General features: G+C 45.8%; 1 protein-coding gene across 1 annotated transcript in view; it reads right to left on the bottom strand.

Moving 5' to 3' along the window:
- Window positions 1–1471: 1471 nt before the first annotated feature.
- The window catches only part of LOC132891065 (zinc finger C3H1 domain-containing protein), a 26934-nt gene continuing 13581 nt past the window's right edge, over window positions 1472–14824 (bottom strand). The window contains exons 25-35 of the mRNA XM_060928539.1: window positions 14636–14741; window positions 14048–14246; window positions 13819–13913; window positions 13616–13714; window positions 13401–13505; window positions 7956–8106; window positions 7455–7555; window positions 7170–7271; window positions 2765–2804; window positions 2510–2572; window positions 1472–2403 (exon numbers count right to left, since the gene is read on the bottom strand). Of these exons, the coding sequence (XP_060784522.1) occupies window positions 2275–2403; window positions 2510–2572; window positions 2765–2804; window positions 7170–7271; window positions 7455–7555; window positions 7956–8106; window positions 13401–13505; window positions 13616–13714; window positions 13819–13913; window positions 14048–14246; window positions 14636–14741 (1190 nt within the window). The 3' untranslated portion in view covers window positions 1472–2274. The remainder of the gene's footprint in view (window positions 2404–2509; window positions 2573–2764; window positions 2805–7169; window positions 7272–7454; window positions 7556–7955; window positions 8107–13400; window positions 13506–13615; window positions 13715–13818; window positions 13914–14047; window positions 14247–14635; window positions 14742–14824) is intronic.

Below are 14824 nucleotides of genomic sequence, written 5' to 3'. Positions count from 1 at the left end.
TAATGATTACAACCTGTTATTATTCATTTTTTATCTTTGTTATAATAAATCCATTTATTATTAAAACTGTGTATTCATTTGTTGGTGTTCCAATAGTTCCGAAGTCCCCAATCTCTCAAAGAATTCAAAAAGGTGCAGATGATTTATGTAATATGGTAAGTGATCAATAATAATTTGGAATATACCATAATTTAGCTGTTTGGTAATTTGTTATTAAGCACTAGAATTAATGGTATGATTCACTGATTCATTAAATGATTCACTTCAAACGATTCAATGAGACTGATTCTATGGTATAATTCAATTCAAATGAGTCAAATTAAACAATTCAATGGGATTGCTTCATTTTAATTATTAACCTTCAAATTTAATGAGACTGATTTAATGAGATCACTTAATAATTACCAAATGCACCTACACACCCAACTCACTCACCCAACTCACACACCCAACTCACTCACCCACCCACCCAGCAGGCAGGTGTGATGGACAGAAATCAGTTTTTATTCCATTCTTTGTTGTTTATAAAAACACGTTTAATAATAGAAAACACAGAGCAGCTTGACAGCTTCCTGATGAACAAGAGGACAGAATGATGATTTCAAAGCAGGGATTATATTCATTAGAGTTTTTATCATCATCATCATCATCATAATCCTCCTCCTGATCATGTTTTTTTTGGTCTCTGAAGTTGAAGGATTTATTTCAAATTTGTGTTTAATGTTTGTCCACACGTCTCTGTAGTTTGTCTGTGTGTGTATACAAACTTAGTTGTTTTTTTTATTCATATTTATATTTTTAGAGGTTCTATGTACAGGACTGTGCAGAGCTGTTTTGCTGCACACATTTCACTGCCATTATTTTTATACAATTGTCACATGCACAATCTGCCTATCTAAAGTAGCCTATAAATAATGTCAAATTTAATATGACCATTTTTATTTTAAATTGTCTTCCGAGTGAAAAATTTCAAGAATAAAACGAATTGTTTTCTCAACAAATCCCCAAAGGATAGTTCTACATGTTTAAATAAGGAGCAAATTTAAAGAGTTCATAAAATACATGTGCACTGGTAAAGAATTTATTTTTAACATGGAATTATTTATCTACTTTTTAACTGAAAATACAAGCAGTAGCTGAGAATGTGTTAAAAATAAAAGATGTTCTATTCGTGTAAATGTTAACAGATAAAAATAAATCCAAATAAAATCTCCTCACCACTAACCCAAGCATCGCAGCCCATCTACAGCGCGACACACTCCACTCAGGTCTCAAAGGCAAACGGAGTCAAGATTCTTTTCATTCCTTGGTGTTTTAAACACATTTTGATTCACATACCACCACCAATGCTTCTCATATTTATTTCCTTTTCTCTTTTATTGTATTTCTTTGATTTAATCAGCACTGATTATGATTTTGGTCACAGAGTTGAAAGTTGAAGGAAAAAAAAGAGAAAAGACAAAAGCACAAATATCTTTACAAAATAATTTAATTGAAACATATTTTGATTACAAAACAGTTGAAAAATCATTCCTGCATGTTCCTGAATACTTTTAATTAGTAGATATTTTTACATGGAAAAAAAACAAAAAAACCACTTGCACTTAAAGTTACTCATCAATCGCTGCTGGATCCTAACCAGCATGTGGCAGCGTTCAGCAGTCTCCAGCGCTGTCTCCATACACACGGCCCACACCGCTCAGGTTCAATTCACACAATACTTCGGTCTGGCAGCCGTTTTTAATCCGTTTTTTTTCCTACGCCCTTAAAACAACTTCAGAAACATGTAGAGTCTCATCCGCCATGTTCTATGCTGAAAATAAACGTCTGGCTGAAGGAAGCCATCTTTAAAATACTGTCATTGTGAACATCACTACGTGGTCGTGGTGGTGAGGGAGAAGAGTCCGTTAACTCGGAGCCGCAGACGAACAAAATAAAATCGGATTAAAACACACACACGGAACACACAACTAAAAGAAAGCACAGAAACAGCAGCAGCTGTGTGATCAGCTCCATACTTACGTAGAGGACGCCTTGGAGGACACACACTCGCTTAGCTGGAGTTCATGTTCTTCAGCTCGCCGACACACACCCACACACACACACCCACACGCGCGCACACTCAGGCACGCCGCTCTATCTACTGCAGTGTGTGTTTGGCAGATATATGAAAGGGAGGGTGGTGTGTGTTTGGCAGAGGTGTGTGAGAGGGGTTTAAGGATGAAGGGAGGGAGGGATGAAGGGAGCGAGGGAGGAAGGGTGTGACTGCAGACTTCACGAGTCCTGAGTGTGAGAGTGTACACTGAGCGGCTCACTCAGACTCACTCCCACATCCTGGCATTTCGCAACCAGTTTGTTCAGTGTGTCAGTTTTACCTCCAGCTGCAGCTTCAAACAGGAGCCACTGCGAACACACACACACCAGTTAGACACATCCTCTGTGTGTGTGTGTGTGTGTGTGTGTGTGTGTGTGTGTATCGATGTGTGACGTGGTTAAGGGTGCGAATTACATCTTTCCACAGAGCAGCACACAGTGGTAGCTTCTGGAGAGCCTGCTGGTAAAGCTTCTGCACCTAAAAAACACACATCGATACATCACGTCACACATCGATATATAGACACACACACACACACACACACACACACGTTAATCTAACACACTCAATCTCTCATGTCGAGCAGCCTGATCCTGCAGAGAAAACTGCACAAAAATAACAGCGAGTGAAAATGGTCAGTGAGAGAAGCCATGTTGCGTTCACACTCACCTCAGATCTTCCCTTCTGCTGCTTCTGTACAGCAACCGCTCTGAAAACACACACAGCACAAGTCACATGAGTGCACACACACACACACACACACACACACACACACACACACACACAGAGAGGGAGGGGCTTAAATGTGTCTCACATACATTTTTAAATGAAGGTGCCGCTACTCACAGAAAAAGCTGGAACACACAACTAGCCAACAAAAAGAGAAAGTCAGGATTCCCCTTTATTCTCCAGGAAAGACGAGAGGGGAGATGTTCTACCATCGTTCAGGAAAAATAGGAGTCAGAATTTACTATATCTTCTTCCAGGAAAGACACAAAGTGAGAGACACAACCATCAGTGGACACTACGATCCTCCAGAATAAAGTGGTGCAGCACATTGTCCTTCAGGAAAGACGAGATGGAAAGATAGACAGGAAGTGCTGCCATCACTGTGGGCAAAACACATGTACCAGAGACTGGGATCCTGACAGAGACGAGAAAACTGGACATGACTGAGGATCACCAGGGTGAAGGTCACCAAGAAGGACGTGAGAAAAGACGAAACATCAGGACATGGACAGATGAAGACCAGAAGAGGGAATGTCATCTCGTCATGGACACAGAAATGTCCTGTGATCAGAGAGAGCTGGAGAAATCCGGGGGGTTGTGAGAAACTGATCCTGGCAGGAATGAGGTTCTGTGGATGTAGACACTGAAATACCAAAACTGATCAACATTCCGGCGTCGCTTTACTACACGCGGTGTTCATACACTGACTGAGTCACAGCAGCTGCTTACCTTCAGAAATTCATTCTTCATTTCTATACTTTCAAAAAGCAAATTAAACTCAGCATAAACGTATTTTCATTATCTATAAACCGGAAGTCAACTGTTTCATCTTTTCAACCCTTTTCTGTCAAAACTTTCATAAAATATGTTTAAATGAACACACAAAGTGCAGATTTTACAGAGAGGAAATGAAAAGATAAAACCTGCAACTTTCCAGGCAGGTAATAACCTGCTCACTCCCAAAACGAATCCAAAAAGGCACATGGAGCAGAGTCATAAAACAAGAAAACACACACACTGTCATTGCTTTCAACATCGTTCTGGCAACTCCTACGATGGCACTGGTTCCAAGCTGCATGGGCTCTTTGCTCTTCCCTTGGACTACAGTGACACGGAGAGGGGGGACCTTCTGCATGGGCAAGTCTGTCTCCCATACGTCAACCTTGCCCACTGGAGAGTACACTCCAGTGCCGCTGCAAAGTGGCGACATAGCACAAGAAGTGCCAGTTACAAGTCACAACACTCCACTGGCGTAGAGTGAGGCACCAGGGGTCATTTCTGACAGTCAGAGAGGCAATCATGCCTCATCGGATAGCTACCGTCTATTTTTAAACTGGGCAGCCCCCAGTCAATAAGGCGTCCACCACAGTTCACCTGCCTTACTGGGTGTGTGGGGATTAGGGCTGTGAAAAGCCTGACAAGTGAACTGTAAAATCCAAGCACCGGATAAGAAAAGAAACCAAAGAAACAGGCCAGCACTAAAGGTTGGATGCAGAAACGTTAGAACCTTGACAAGTGGTCTAACAACAGACCTATAGGACATCAGTGACGCATGAAAGACTGCGGTGATAAACAAACTGCTGAAACTACAAGTGGATGTTGCAGTACTGCAAGAGACATGCCTCATTAAAACCGGCTCTCTTCCAGAAAAGGATTTCAGCTTCTTCTGGAGTGGAAAAGCTGCAGACGAGATCAGTGAGTACAGCATTGGATTTACAGTGAAGAATTCACTGTTGAACATGACTGAGCCTGTTGAGGAAGGAACAGAACGGATTCTCACCCTACGTCTCCACACAACAGACAAGCCGGTCAACCTCATCAGCGTCTATGCCCCCACCTTCACCTCCACCCAGGAGGCAAAAGATGAGTTCTACAACAAACTACAGGCAGTCGTCTGGAAAATCCCAACCACCAAAAGCCGGCTTCTACTCGATGACTTCAATGCGCAAGTCAGTGCCGATCGTGTTTCCTGGCCGCATTGCCTGAGACGTTTTGGAATCGGTAGCATGAATGAGAATGGGCAACAGTTACTCATCAAGTTATGCACACTATGAGCTGTGCATCACCAACACCTCCTTTGAAACAAAACTGCAGCACAAAGTATCGTGGCGACATCCCTGCTCCAAATGCTGACATCAGCTGGACCTGATTCTCACTTGGCGCTGCCAACTGAGAAATGTCCTCATGACTTGTTCCTACCACAGCGCTGACTGCAACACAGACCACTCACTGGTCTGCTGTAAGATCAGGATTCAGACCAAGAAACTTCATCATGCCAAACCACCAGGGAAGCCACGTATCAACATCAGCAAGGCAAAAAACCCAGAGAAGGTGAAGACACTTATGAGGGCCCTGGAAGACACCATGCAAGCGAAGCCCCCTAACCCTTGCAGTGACTCTAATAAATACCAGGGGATCTCCTTGCTGAGCATTGTCAGTGAAGTATTCACCCAAGTGGTCCTTAACAGATTCCAAAAGCTGGCTGAAAGAGTATACCCAGAATCAGAGTGTGGCTTCAGGCTGGAACGCTTTACGGTCGACATGATCTCCCTATGGCAGCTTCAGGAGAAATGTAGAGAGCAGAAGCAACCACTCTACACAGCTTTCATAGACCTGACAAAGGCCTTTGACCTTGTGAGCTGCGATGGCCTCTTCCAAGTCCTCGCAAAGATTGGATGTCCATCAAAGCTTCTGAGTATGATCCAGTCATTCTACACAGGTATGAAGGGAGTCGTCCAGTTTGACGGGTCATCAACTCCATTTGACACGAAGAGCGGAGTCAAGCAGGACTGCATTTACTTTTGCAGTCACGATTCGGCAGGCATTCAGAACATCAACTGACGGAATTTATCTCCATACTAGGTCAGATGGAAAACTTTACAGCTTGTCCAGACTGAGGGCAAAGACAAAGATCCAGAAGGTTCTTATCAGAGACATGCTATTCGTAGATGTGACAGCTTGACAGCTCACAAGGAAGAACATCTTCAGAATCTTCTGGACCATATCTCCCAAGCCTGTGAAGACTTCAGACTGACCATCAGTCTTAAGAAAACAAATATCTTGGGCCAGGACACCGAAAGCTCGCTGACCATCACCATAAACAACCATCAGCTGGATGTGGTGAAGGAGTTTACATATCTCGATTCAACAGTAACTGATGACCTCTCCATGGACTCCAAAGTTAGCAGATGGCTTGGTCAAGCTTCAACAACACCTGCCAGGCTCTCAAAGCAGGTCTGGGACAATGCCAAATTGACCCTAAAGACCAAGACAACTGTCTACAGAGCCTGTGTCCTCAGTGCCCTCCTATATGGCAGCGAGTCATGGACTCTGTAATCGAGGCAAGAAAGGAGACTCAATACCTTCCACATGCACAACCTGAGGCATCAAATGGTCGGACCACATAAACAATGAAGTGTCGCGCATGCTACCACACCCAGCATCTTCACTCTGCTACAACACTGTCTCCAATGGCTAGGACACGTCCACAGGATGCAGGATTCCCAATGACCTGCTGTATGGTGAGCTTGCAACAGGCAAGAAGAACTCGGGACCGTCCCCAACGCCAGTTTAAAGATGCCCGCAAAAGAGACATGAAGGCCCTCAACATGGACATCGATGGATGGGAGGACCTTGCCCAAGATTGCTCCCGCAGGAGAAAGGAACTGAACTGCAATCTACGCATAGGGGAAAGGAAGCTACAGCTTGCGGCAGATGAACGAAGAACGAGATGCAAGAACAGCCAACAAGCTCTACCCACAGACACCACATTCAAGTGCAGCTGCTACAACAGGGACTGCCATTCCCACATTGGCCTGCACAGCCACAACAGGCGCTGCTCCAGTGTCAACTGATCGTGACTCTCAAGGTGCAGATCCATGGCCACTCGTGACTGACATATGCCAAAGAAAGCTGCTGTCATTAATGTCTTATTTTGGGTAAATGAATATTTGGGTGCTGCTGCACCCACAGCACTACCATCTGCTCAGAAGACAATGTGATGAGACAGACCACCGTCATCCTTCTGTAAGACAAGATAACAGGAGATGTGGGTGCACTAGTGACCCCCTGGAGGAAATAAATTAAATAAATAAATAAACAAACAAACTAACATGTTCTCACAGACAGGTGAGAAAACAGAGACGTGTTGACCATGACAGGACAGAGTGTGTCCCACCGTCCCACCAGGAAGGATAGGACACTGTGTGATACCATTCTACAGGACAGAATCTTGTGTCTACTTTCACCAATCAGCTTTCTGATCCAGCCCCCCAACATGCACGTAAGAATCACACTGAACCCGCTGGGCTTCATGCAGACACACGGAGTGGTGATGCAGACTCACATCCTCCAGGCAGACAGACAGGCGGGAACCGTCGCAGTCATCAGGCGAGTCTGCAGCTTCACAAACTCCACGTTACTGTCACTCCACTCCTGCTGCAGAACCCTGCACACACACACACACACGTGTCAGTGAGAACAGGACACAGGAAGAGCTTTAATGCCTCCTCCCACCACATAACCCCCAGAATAGGGAGCACACTCAAAGCCCAATTTTTTTTTTTTTGTGTGTGTGTGTGTGTGTGTGTGTGTGTGTGTGTGTGTGTGTGTGTGTGTGTGTGTGAGATACCTGAGGATGAGCTCAGTGTTGCTGGGCATTAAATGTCTGAATCTCTCCAAAGCAGATGAGTGGAGCGATGGAGGGAGGAAACTCAGATAGAGTGAGATCACCTGTAACACACACACACGTTCATATCCAGATATTCAGCACACACCCACAGTACGAGGGAAGAGAACTAGCTGAGGATGTGTGCAAGCAGATATGGAGTCAGTAACTCAGACAGATTAGACATTCCCCCCCCCATCAGGGAACCTTAGCCCCACCTCCAATTCCCACCTCCTCACACCCAGAACACCTAGCCCAGAAGCCAGCCAAAATCTCTCATTAAAAAAAAAGTCACAAAAAAAAGAGCGAGAGAGTGATAAACACATAACAGATGAAATGATATGGAAGTCAGAGAAGTGTAAGTGAACGTGTGCATTTACCTGGAAGAGGAGAAAGACAACTAACGTTAATAGCAGTAAGAAAGGACGTGCATGTGTGTGTGTGTGTGTGAGAGAGAGAGAGAACCTGGTTGTGGAAGCTGTAGCAGCTCCAGTAGGTGGCGCTGTCATAGGGAAGGGTGATCCTGGTAGGCATGGTGTTCAGGCAGCGCTGTACCAGATCACTGAACACACGCAGCTCTCGGCCTGCCAGCTTACTGCTAGTAAAGAGGAGATAACTGGAGAGAGAGACACGACGGTTAGCGCGCGCACACACACACACACACACTAAAGCTAAACAACAATTCTGGACTTTGGAGACTTTATTCACTGTTTAGAAATTTCACACAGTCCAGGGTTCAAGTTTCCTTCTGTCAAATCTGAGGAATTTGAGATTGGACACAGAAAACTGATCAGACATTTGACTGGAGTTGTGCCTTGTGTACACTGGTCTGTACACATGTAGTGAGCTGAGGAACTTGAGACACGACTTGTCGTGATTAAACGGGCAGCTCCGTCTTCCCAGAATCCTTTGTGCCAAGTAGTGAGCCGCCTTTTCCACATTCCACTGTTTAACAATCCGCAGTAATCCAGTGACCACCTCAGCTACAGATCGTTAACTGTAACGTGAAACTGAAGATATTTTTCCCTAAAGTAGTTGCATTTTAAAATTCTTTTGCCCCATCTGTTCTGTATTCCACTGTAATGGACCAGAACCAGCCCAGTTATCTTGTGAGCGGCCATGAAGTTAAAAAACTAATCAGAAATAGTCCACTCTATCGATCTCAAGGGCCATGCCAATAGTGGGCAATATAGAATTCCCTCCTTCCGTGTGGGACAGTGGGTTCAGAAGGTGGGCCAGTACTGGTCTCAATACAATTAATTTATTATTTAATGGAACAGAACTTAAGTCATTCTCCCAACTTCAGGAACAATTTACACTACCATCACATTATTTATATAGATATCTTCAAATAAGACACTATCTTACAAGTCATAAAGAGAGAGAATTGGTCAGTAAAAAGCCAAATAAGATCTTTTTATCAGGATCGTAGAAAAACATACACCAATTTAAAATCAAAATCTCTCATATATAAAAGGCTTATAAATTATACCTCACAAAATACGGGGAATATCAAGGAAAAATGAGAACTGGAATTAAATATTATAATTGAAGATGACACGTGGGAGGAGCTGTGTACAAATTGTCACAAGGGAATCAGTAGTCAAATGTGGAAAGAATCTGACTGGAAGATATTTTAATACACCTTTTATTTTTTCTTCATTTGTGAATGCACCTCATGTGGAATTATGTTGGAGAAAATGTGGAAAAATAGGGGACCACTCCACATCATCTGGGACTGCCCAGTGATTGAGGAATTCTGGAGAAGTGTCAAAAAAGAAATTGAAAGCATTTCATAAGTGAGTGTTCCCCTAGATCCATTACTATTTCTGTTCGGAGCTCTATTTAAGGAGATGTATAATGCAAACCAAAGATATATCCACAAATACTTTTATTGACTGCCAAGATGATAACTGAACTGGAAAGATACAAAACCACCAACCATAAGTCAGTGGACACGAGACTGAAACAAGTGTACACACGAACAAATAACTGCAAACCTACAACTGAAAATGGACATTTTTACAGAAATGGAACTGTGCTGTACTGAATCTGGGACTTTGACCAAAGAATATCTCTGTAGTAACAAAATGGTTACTATAACGGAACACCCCAGAACTGTCATCACCATATTCCTCTTAAAATGGACAATGACTTACAGTAAATGCTCCTCCCTCTGTAAGGGGTGGCTCTGATTTTAACTTCTCTCCTCTATATTCTAACTTTTTTTTTTTTTTAAGAGATCCTACGTCAGGGAATGTTCTGCTCTTTCTCTGGAAAATGAAAAATTTAAATTAAAAAAAAATTTCCACTCAAAACCTCCATGGATGATACATACATGAAGAAAAAATACAACATGGATTGAGACAGGATCGTTAACGGAAAGCTGACAGAGCAGTAGTCACATGATTTCAAAAACAATGAACTGTATTCTGGGAAGAGTGAGTCACCCCTTTAAGGGCTTTGGATATGACCTGGACCTTTGACTTGATAGGTGTTGCATCTTCAGGCCTTTGGACTCGACTCGGTTCACAATTACAGAATTTCAGACTCAGTCTGAATGACTAGAGGAACTTTAGCGCTCACTAATCTGTGATTAAAATCACCCCCCCCCCCCCCCCATTAACCTGCTCATCATGTGTCTCGATATCATTCCTACTTGTTTTCTCACCCACAAGAAGTGCTTCCATCATTATAGCCCCCTGCGAGGACGATGCCTCTCCAACCTCATCTACCCTTCAACTACCTCCACTGGCACCTTCTGGATCACTGCTGGACTATGGAACTGCCAGTCTGCCACACGGAAGGCTGGCTTCATCTCTACCCACACCTCCCTTCTATTACCTCCACATCCTTGCACTGACCGAGACCTGGATTTCACCTGACAACTCCACAACACCTGCAGCCCTCTCCACCTCCTTCTCTCATACCCCTCACCCATCTGGTCATGGTGGTGGTGGCACTGGTTTGTTGATTTCTCAGTCATGGAAGTTCTCACTTCTTCCACTCTCCCACCTCTCCATCTCTTCCTTTGAATTTAATTCCATTTCAGTCTCTTCTCCTGTTAACCTTTTTATCATTGTTGCTTATTGCTCTCCTGGCCCTGTGGGATGTTTCTTTGATGAACTAGACATCCTACTCAGCTCCTTCCCAGAAGATGGCACTCCACTGATGCTCCTGGGAGACTTCAACCTCCACCTCAAAGCCTCCCACTCTGCTGCCTTCCTTCCCCTATTCCACTCCTTTGATCTCTCCCTGCTGTACTCCAACCCATAAAGCCAGCAACCTTCTTGACCTGGTCTTCCTCTGAAAGTGCTCTGCCTCAGATCCCACAGTTACCCCTCTCCATCGGTCTGACCACCACTTCATCTCATTCTCCCGCTTCCTCTCCATCCATCATCTCCCCTCCTACCCCCACTGTTATAGTCCGTCGTAACCTCCACTCCCTCTCTCCCTCCTCGGTCACTGTTTCCCTTCCCCTGCTTGAATCCTTTGCCAGTCTTCCCACTGAATCTTCTGCATCCTCCCTCCTCTCATCATCACTGGACACCTTATCTCCTCTTGTGTCCAGGCAAGCAAGATCTTCCCCTCCTAGTCCCTGGACGTCCAAAACACTTCACTCCTACAGAATCAGTCTACGTGCAGCAGAGAGAAAGTGGAGAAAATCCAGGGCCCCTGTCAACCTGTCCTGCTACCAGTCCCTCCCTGCTGAGTTCACAGCCTTGCTCAAATCAGCCAGGATCAAGTTTTACCACTCCAAAATTCATACCTCCATCTCCAACCCTCATCAACCATTTTCTGTTGTTTTCTCTTCTCTCCTTAACTCTCTACCACCTGCACCTCAGTCCTCCATCACTGCAGAGGACTTCACTGTCTTTTTTTTAAGGAAAAGATCATAGCCATCCACAACTCCTTCACCATGCCTGCCTCCCCATCCCACCCTCCCTGTTTCCCTCCCCTCATTCCACTTCAGATATCTCTCAGCTCCTGCTCCCTCACCGTCTGACCACCTGTGCCCTTGACCCTATCCCCTCATCTCTCCTCCAGACCATCACTCCTGACATCCTCCCATTTATCACCTCCCTCATCAACTCCTCCTTGTCCTCTGGACACTTTCCCTCCAGCTTCAAACTGGCCCACATCACTCCTCTGCTGAAAAAAAACACTTTAGACCCCTGTCATCTGGAACTACTGCCCCGTTTCTCTTCTCCCCTTCCTGTCAAAGACGATTGAACGTGCTGTTGCTAACCAACTCTCCTCTTTTCTCTCATGGAACAACCTCCTGGATCCTCAGCAGTCCGGCTTCTGAGCCGGACACTCAACCGAGACTGTGCTTCTCTCCGCCAGTGAGGCACTCCATGCAGCATGTGCCGCCTCCCTCTCCCCTGTCCTGATTCTCCTTGATCTCTCTGCAGCATTTGACATTGCTGATCACCCCATCCTCCTGTCATCCTTATCAGCTCTAGGGATCTGTGGGACAACCCTAGACTGGTTCAAGTCCTACCTCTCTGGTCACTCCTTCCAGGTTACCTGATCTGGTACTGTAACAGCACTACACCCACTTACCACTGGTGTCCCTCAAGGGTCAGTCTTTGGTCCGCTTCTCTTCTCCCTCTACACCCAGTCTCTCAGCCCGATTATCTCTGCTCCTAGTCTATCCTACCACTGTTATACTGATGGCACCCAACTGTTTCCCTTTTTTCCTCCTTCTGACACACACAGACCTCTGCTCGCCTGTGTGACATCCAGAGCTGGATGGACAACCATCTGTTTTTTACAAGTAAGGTGAGAGAGAAACAGCATTTCGATTCTCCTATATGTCCTGGATATATAGTGAAATTGACAATAAAGAATCTTTGAATCTTGAAGCTCAACCCACGCAAGACAGAGGTAATCTACATTCCTGCTCTATCCTCTCCACTCCTGGACATTGTCATCTCTAGGTCACCTTCACCCAGTCTGAAAAATCTAGGAGTCGTGTTTGACAACAAATTCTCCTCAGCGAACATTGCTGCAGTGACCTGGATGTGTAGATTCTTGCTCTAGAACATCCGAAGAATCCGCCCTTTTCTTACCACCTCCTACTCTACTCAGATCCTGATCCAAGCATTGATCCTCTCCCACCTGGACTACTGCAACGCTCTCCTCACTGGCCTTCCAGCTTCTGCCATCAGACCCCTGCAGCTCATCCAGAACGCTGCAGCTCGCCTGGCCTACAACCTCCCTCGTTCTTCCCGTGTTCCCCCTCTGCTTCCTGACCTGCACTGGCTACCTATCGCGGCTCACATCAAATTTAAGACATTGGTGCGAGCTTACCAGGCTCTCAAGGGGTTAGGGCCAACATGCCTCCAGAGTCTGATCCACCCCTACATGCTAGCCAGATCCCTAGACTCTGCTGCTACTGGCTCCCTGGCCCCTCCTCCGCTCTGCTCCTGTACATCCCACTCAAGACTGCGGTCTGTCCTGGTTTCCCGTTGGTGGAATGACCTTCCCACTGAGGTCAGAACTGCCGACTCCCTCACCATCTTCAAGCACAGACTGAAGACTCACCTGTTCATGCTGCACCTCTCCCCTTCTTCCCTGCCCACTGTGTAACTGTTTCAGTCCTGACCAACCCAGGCTGTGTACGGTCTCGCCTGGGGTTAGCCATTTTGAGTTCTCTATTTAGTTGCACTTTTAATGGTTGGTTTATTTCCTTGGCTGGTTGCTGAGTGTTGGTACTTCAACAGAACATTACACTCGGCATTGCTGCCACTTGTTCAGTTGGCACAAGAACTTTCTTGTCTAGAAGTTCAGCACTTCGTGTATCTGACTTTTGCAGTTGTTTTACGTCGCTCTGGATAAGAGCGTCTGCTAAATGCCATGTAATGTAGTGTGTGTGTGTGTGTGTGTGTGTTCTCCTGCACTCACTCAAGCCAGAGTTTCTTCACCACCTCCAGGTCTGAGATGGCTCCCAGAGCTGCCTCAAAAGCCTCCACCGCATCAACCACACTGCCTCGCACCGACTGCCAGAAACTACAACCACACACACACACACACACACACACACACACACACACACATTATGAACTGCACACTGAGTCCAGAGGCAGCTCTGAGGTCAGTATGAGATCCAGGTGCCTCACCTGTGTGTGAGGTGCAGGTAGGGGAGCTGATCCTGGAGCTGCTCGGGGAGTGAGGGGACAGTGAGCCGCAGGTCCTCTAATGGGACCCCCAGAAAGTGCCTGCAGAAAACACACACACACACACACACACACACACACAACAACGTAAAGGAACACAGACACTATAACATTACAGTAAATCACACAGTCGCTCAGCAGCTCACCGTAACACCACAGCAGGATGGAGATCTTCCTGAACACCATCACACAGAGACCACACAAACTGCTTAAAGAGCACATCGAGCTCACTGTGTCTCTCCTGCAACGCAACACACACAACAATCAGTGCTGCATTAATGTGTATTTGCATCACAAATTGGCAACTGAAGACACTATAGTAAAACGTGTGTGTGGGAGGAGTTTGGTAATGTTTACAGATGTGTGTTGACTCACCTGTGCGTGAAGACATTTACACAGACTGTAAAACACTCTGGCGTCGTGAGGGTGGAGTCTGTGTGCACGCAACCACACACTCGCCGCTTCAGCCGTGTCTCCGCTTTTCACATGCAGCTCACTGAGACTTTCCAACAGGGGGCAGCAGTGAGGAATGACGGCCAGCGTGCTCTCACACAGCATAGTGGCTTCCTTCAGCCTGTCCCCCCCACACACACACACACCCACACCACTGAACGTGTTCCTCTAATACAGATTTTTCACTATTTCAGCACAAATGATCTTTTGGAGGAATCTGTTTGACTTCAGCTGAGAAATAACCACAAACACCACACAATGTGGCTCTACAGCGCCTCAATCAGGCTGATCTCCTCCCATCCTGCTTGCATGAGCTGCAGGAAGGAGAACGGCTTCATGATGAAGCAACAGGTGATGGAGTTGAGAATCTAAGAATCTGAACGACAGCGCCTCCTGGTGGAGGAACACCACGGAACAAGCGACTGGGTTTGCTTTGCTGCAGCGCTGTGAGGAAGGAGGATATGGAACCTGCTGCTGTGCTCCAACACAGTGTGTGTTCAGTGCGTTTACCTTCCCAGGACTTTATGCAGGTGGAGCAGGTTGAGGTGCAGAGGCAGACACGCAAGCGTCTGTTCAGCTGGAGACACGCCCTCATCCACACACCTCAATAACGCATCTGCAGGGCAACACACACACACACACACACACATCACCACTACACACTTCCCACTGGACTCAGGATGTGGTACAAGCTGCAAC

The sequence above is a fragment of the Neoarius graeffei genome, chromosome 8, assembly GCF_027579695.1.
Source record: "Neoarius graeffei isolate fNeoGra1 chromosome 8, fNeoGra1.pri, whole genome shotgun sequence".
Lineage (NCBI taxonomy): Eukaryota > Metazoa > Chordata > Actinopteri > Siluriformes > Ariidae > Neoarius > Neoarius graeffei.
This window is presented reverse-complemented; position numbering and strand designations above follow the sequence as displayed.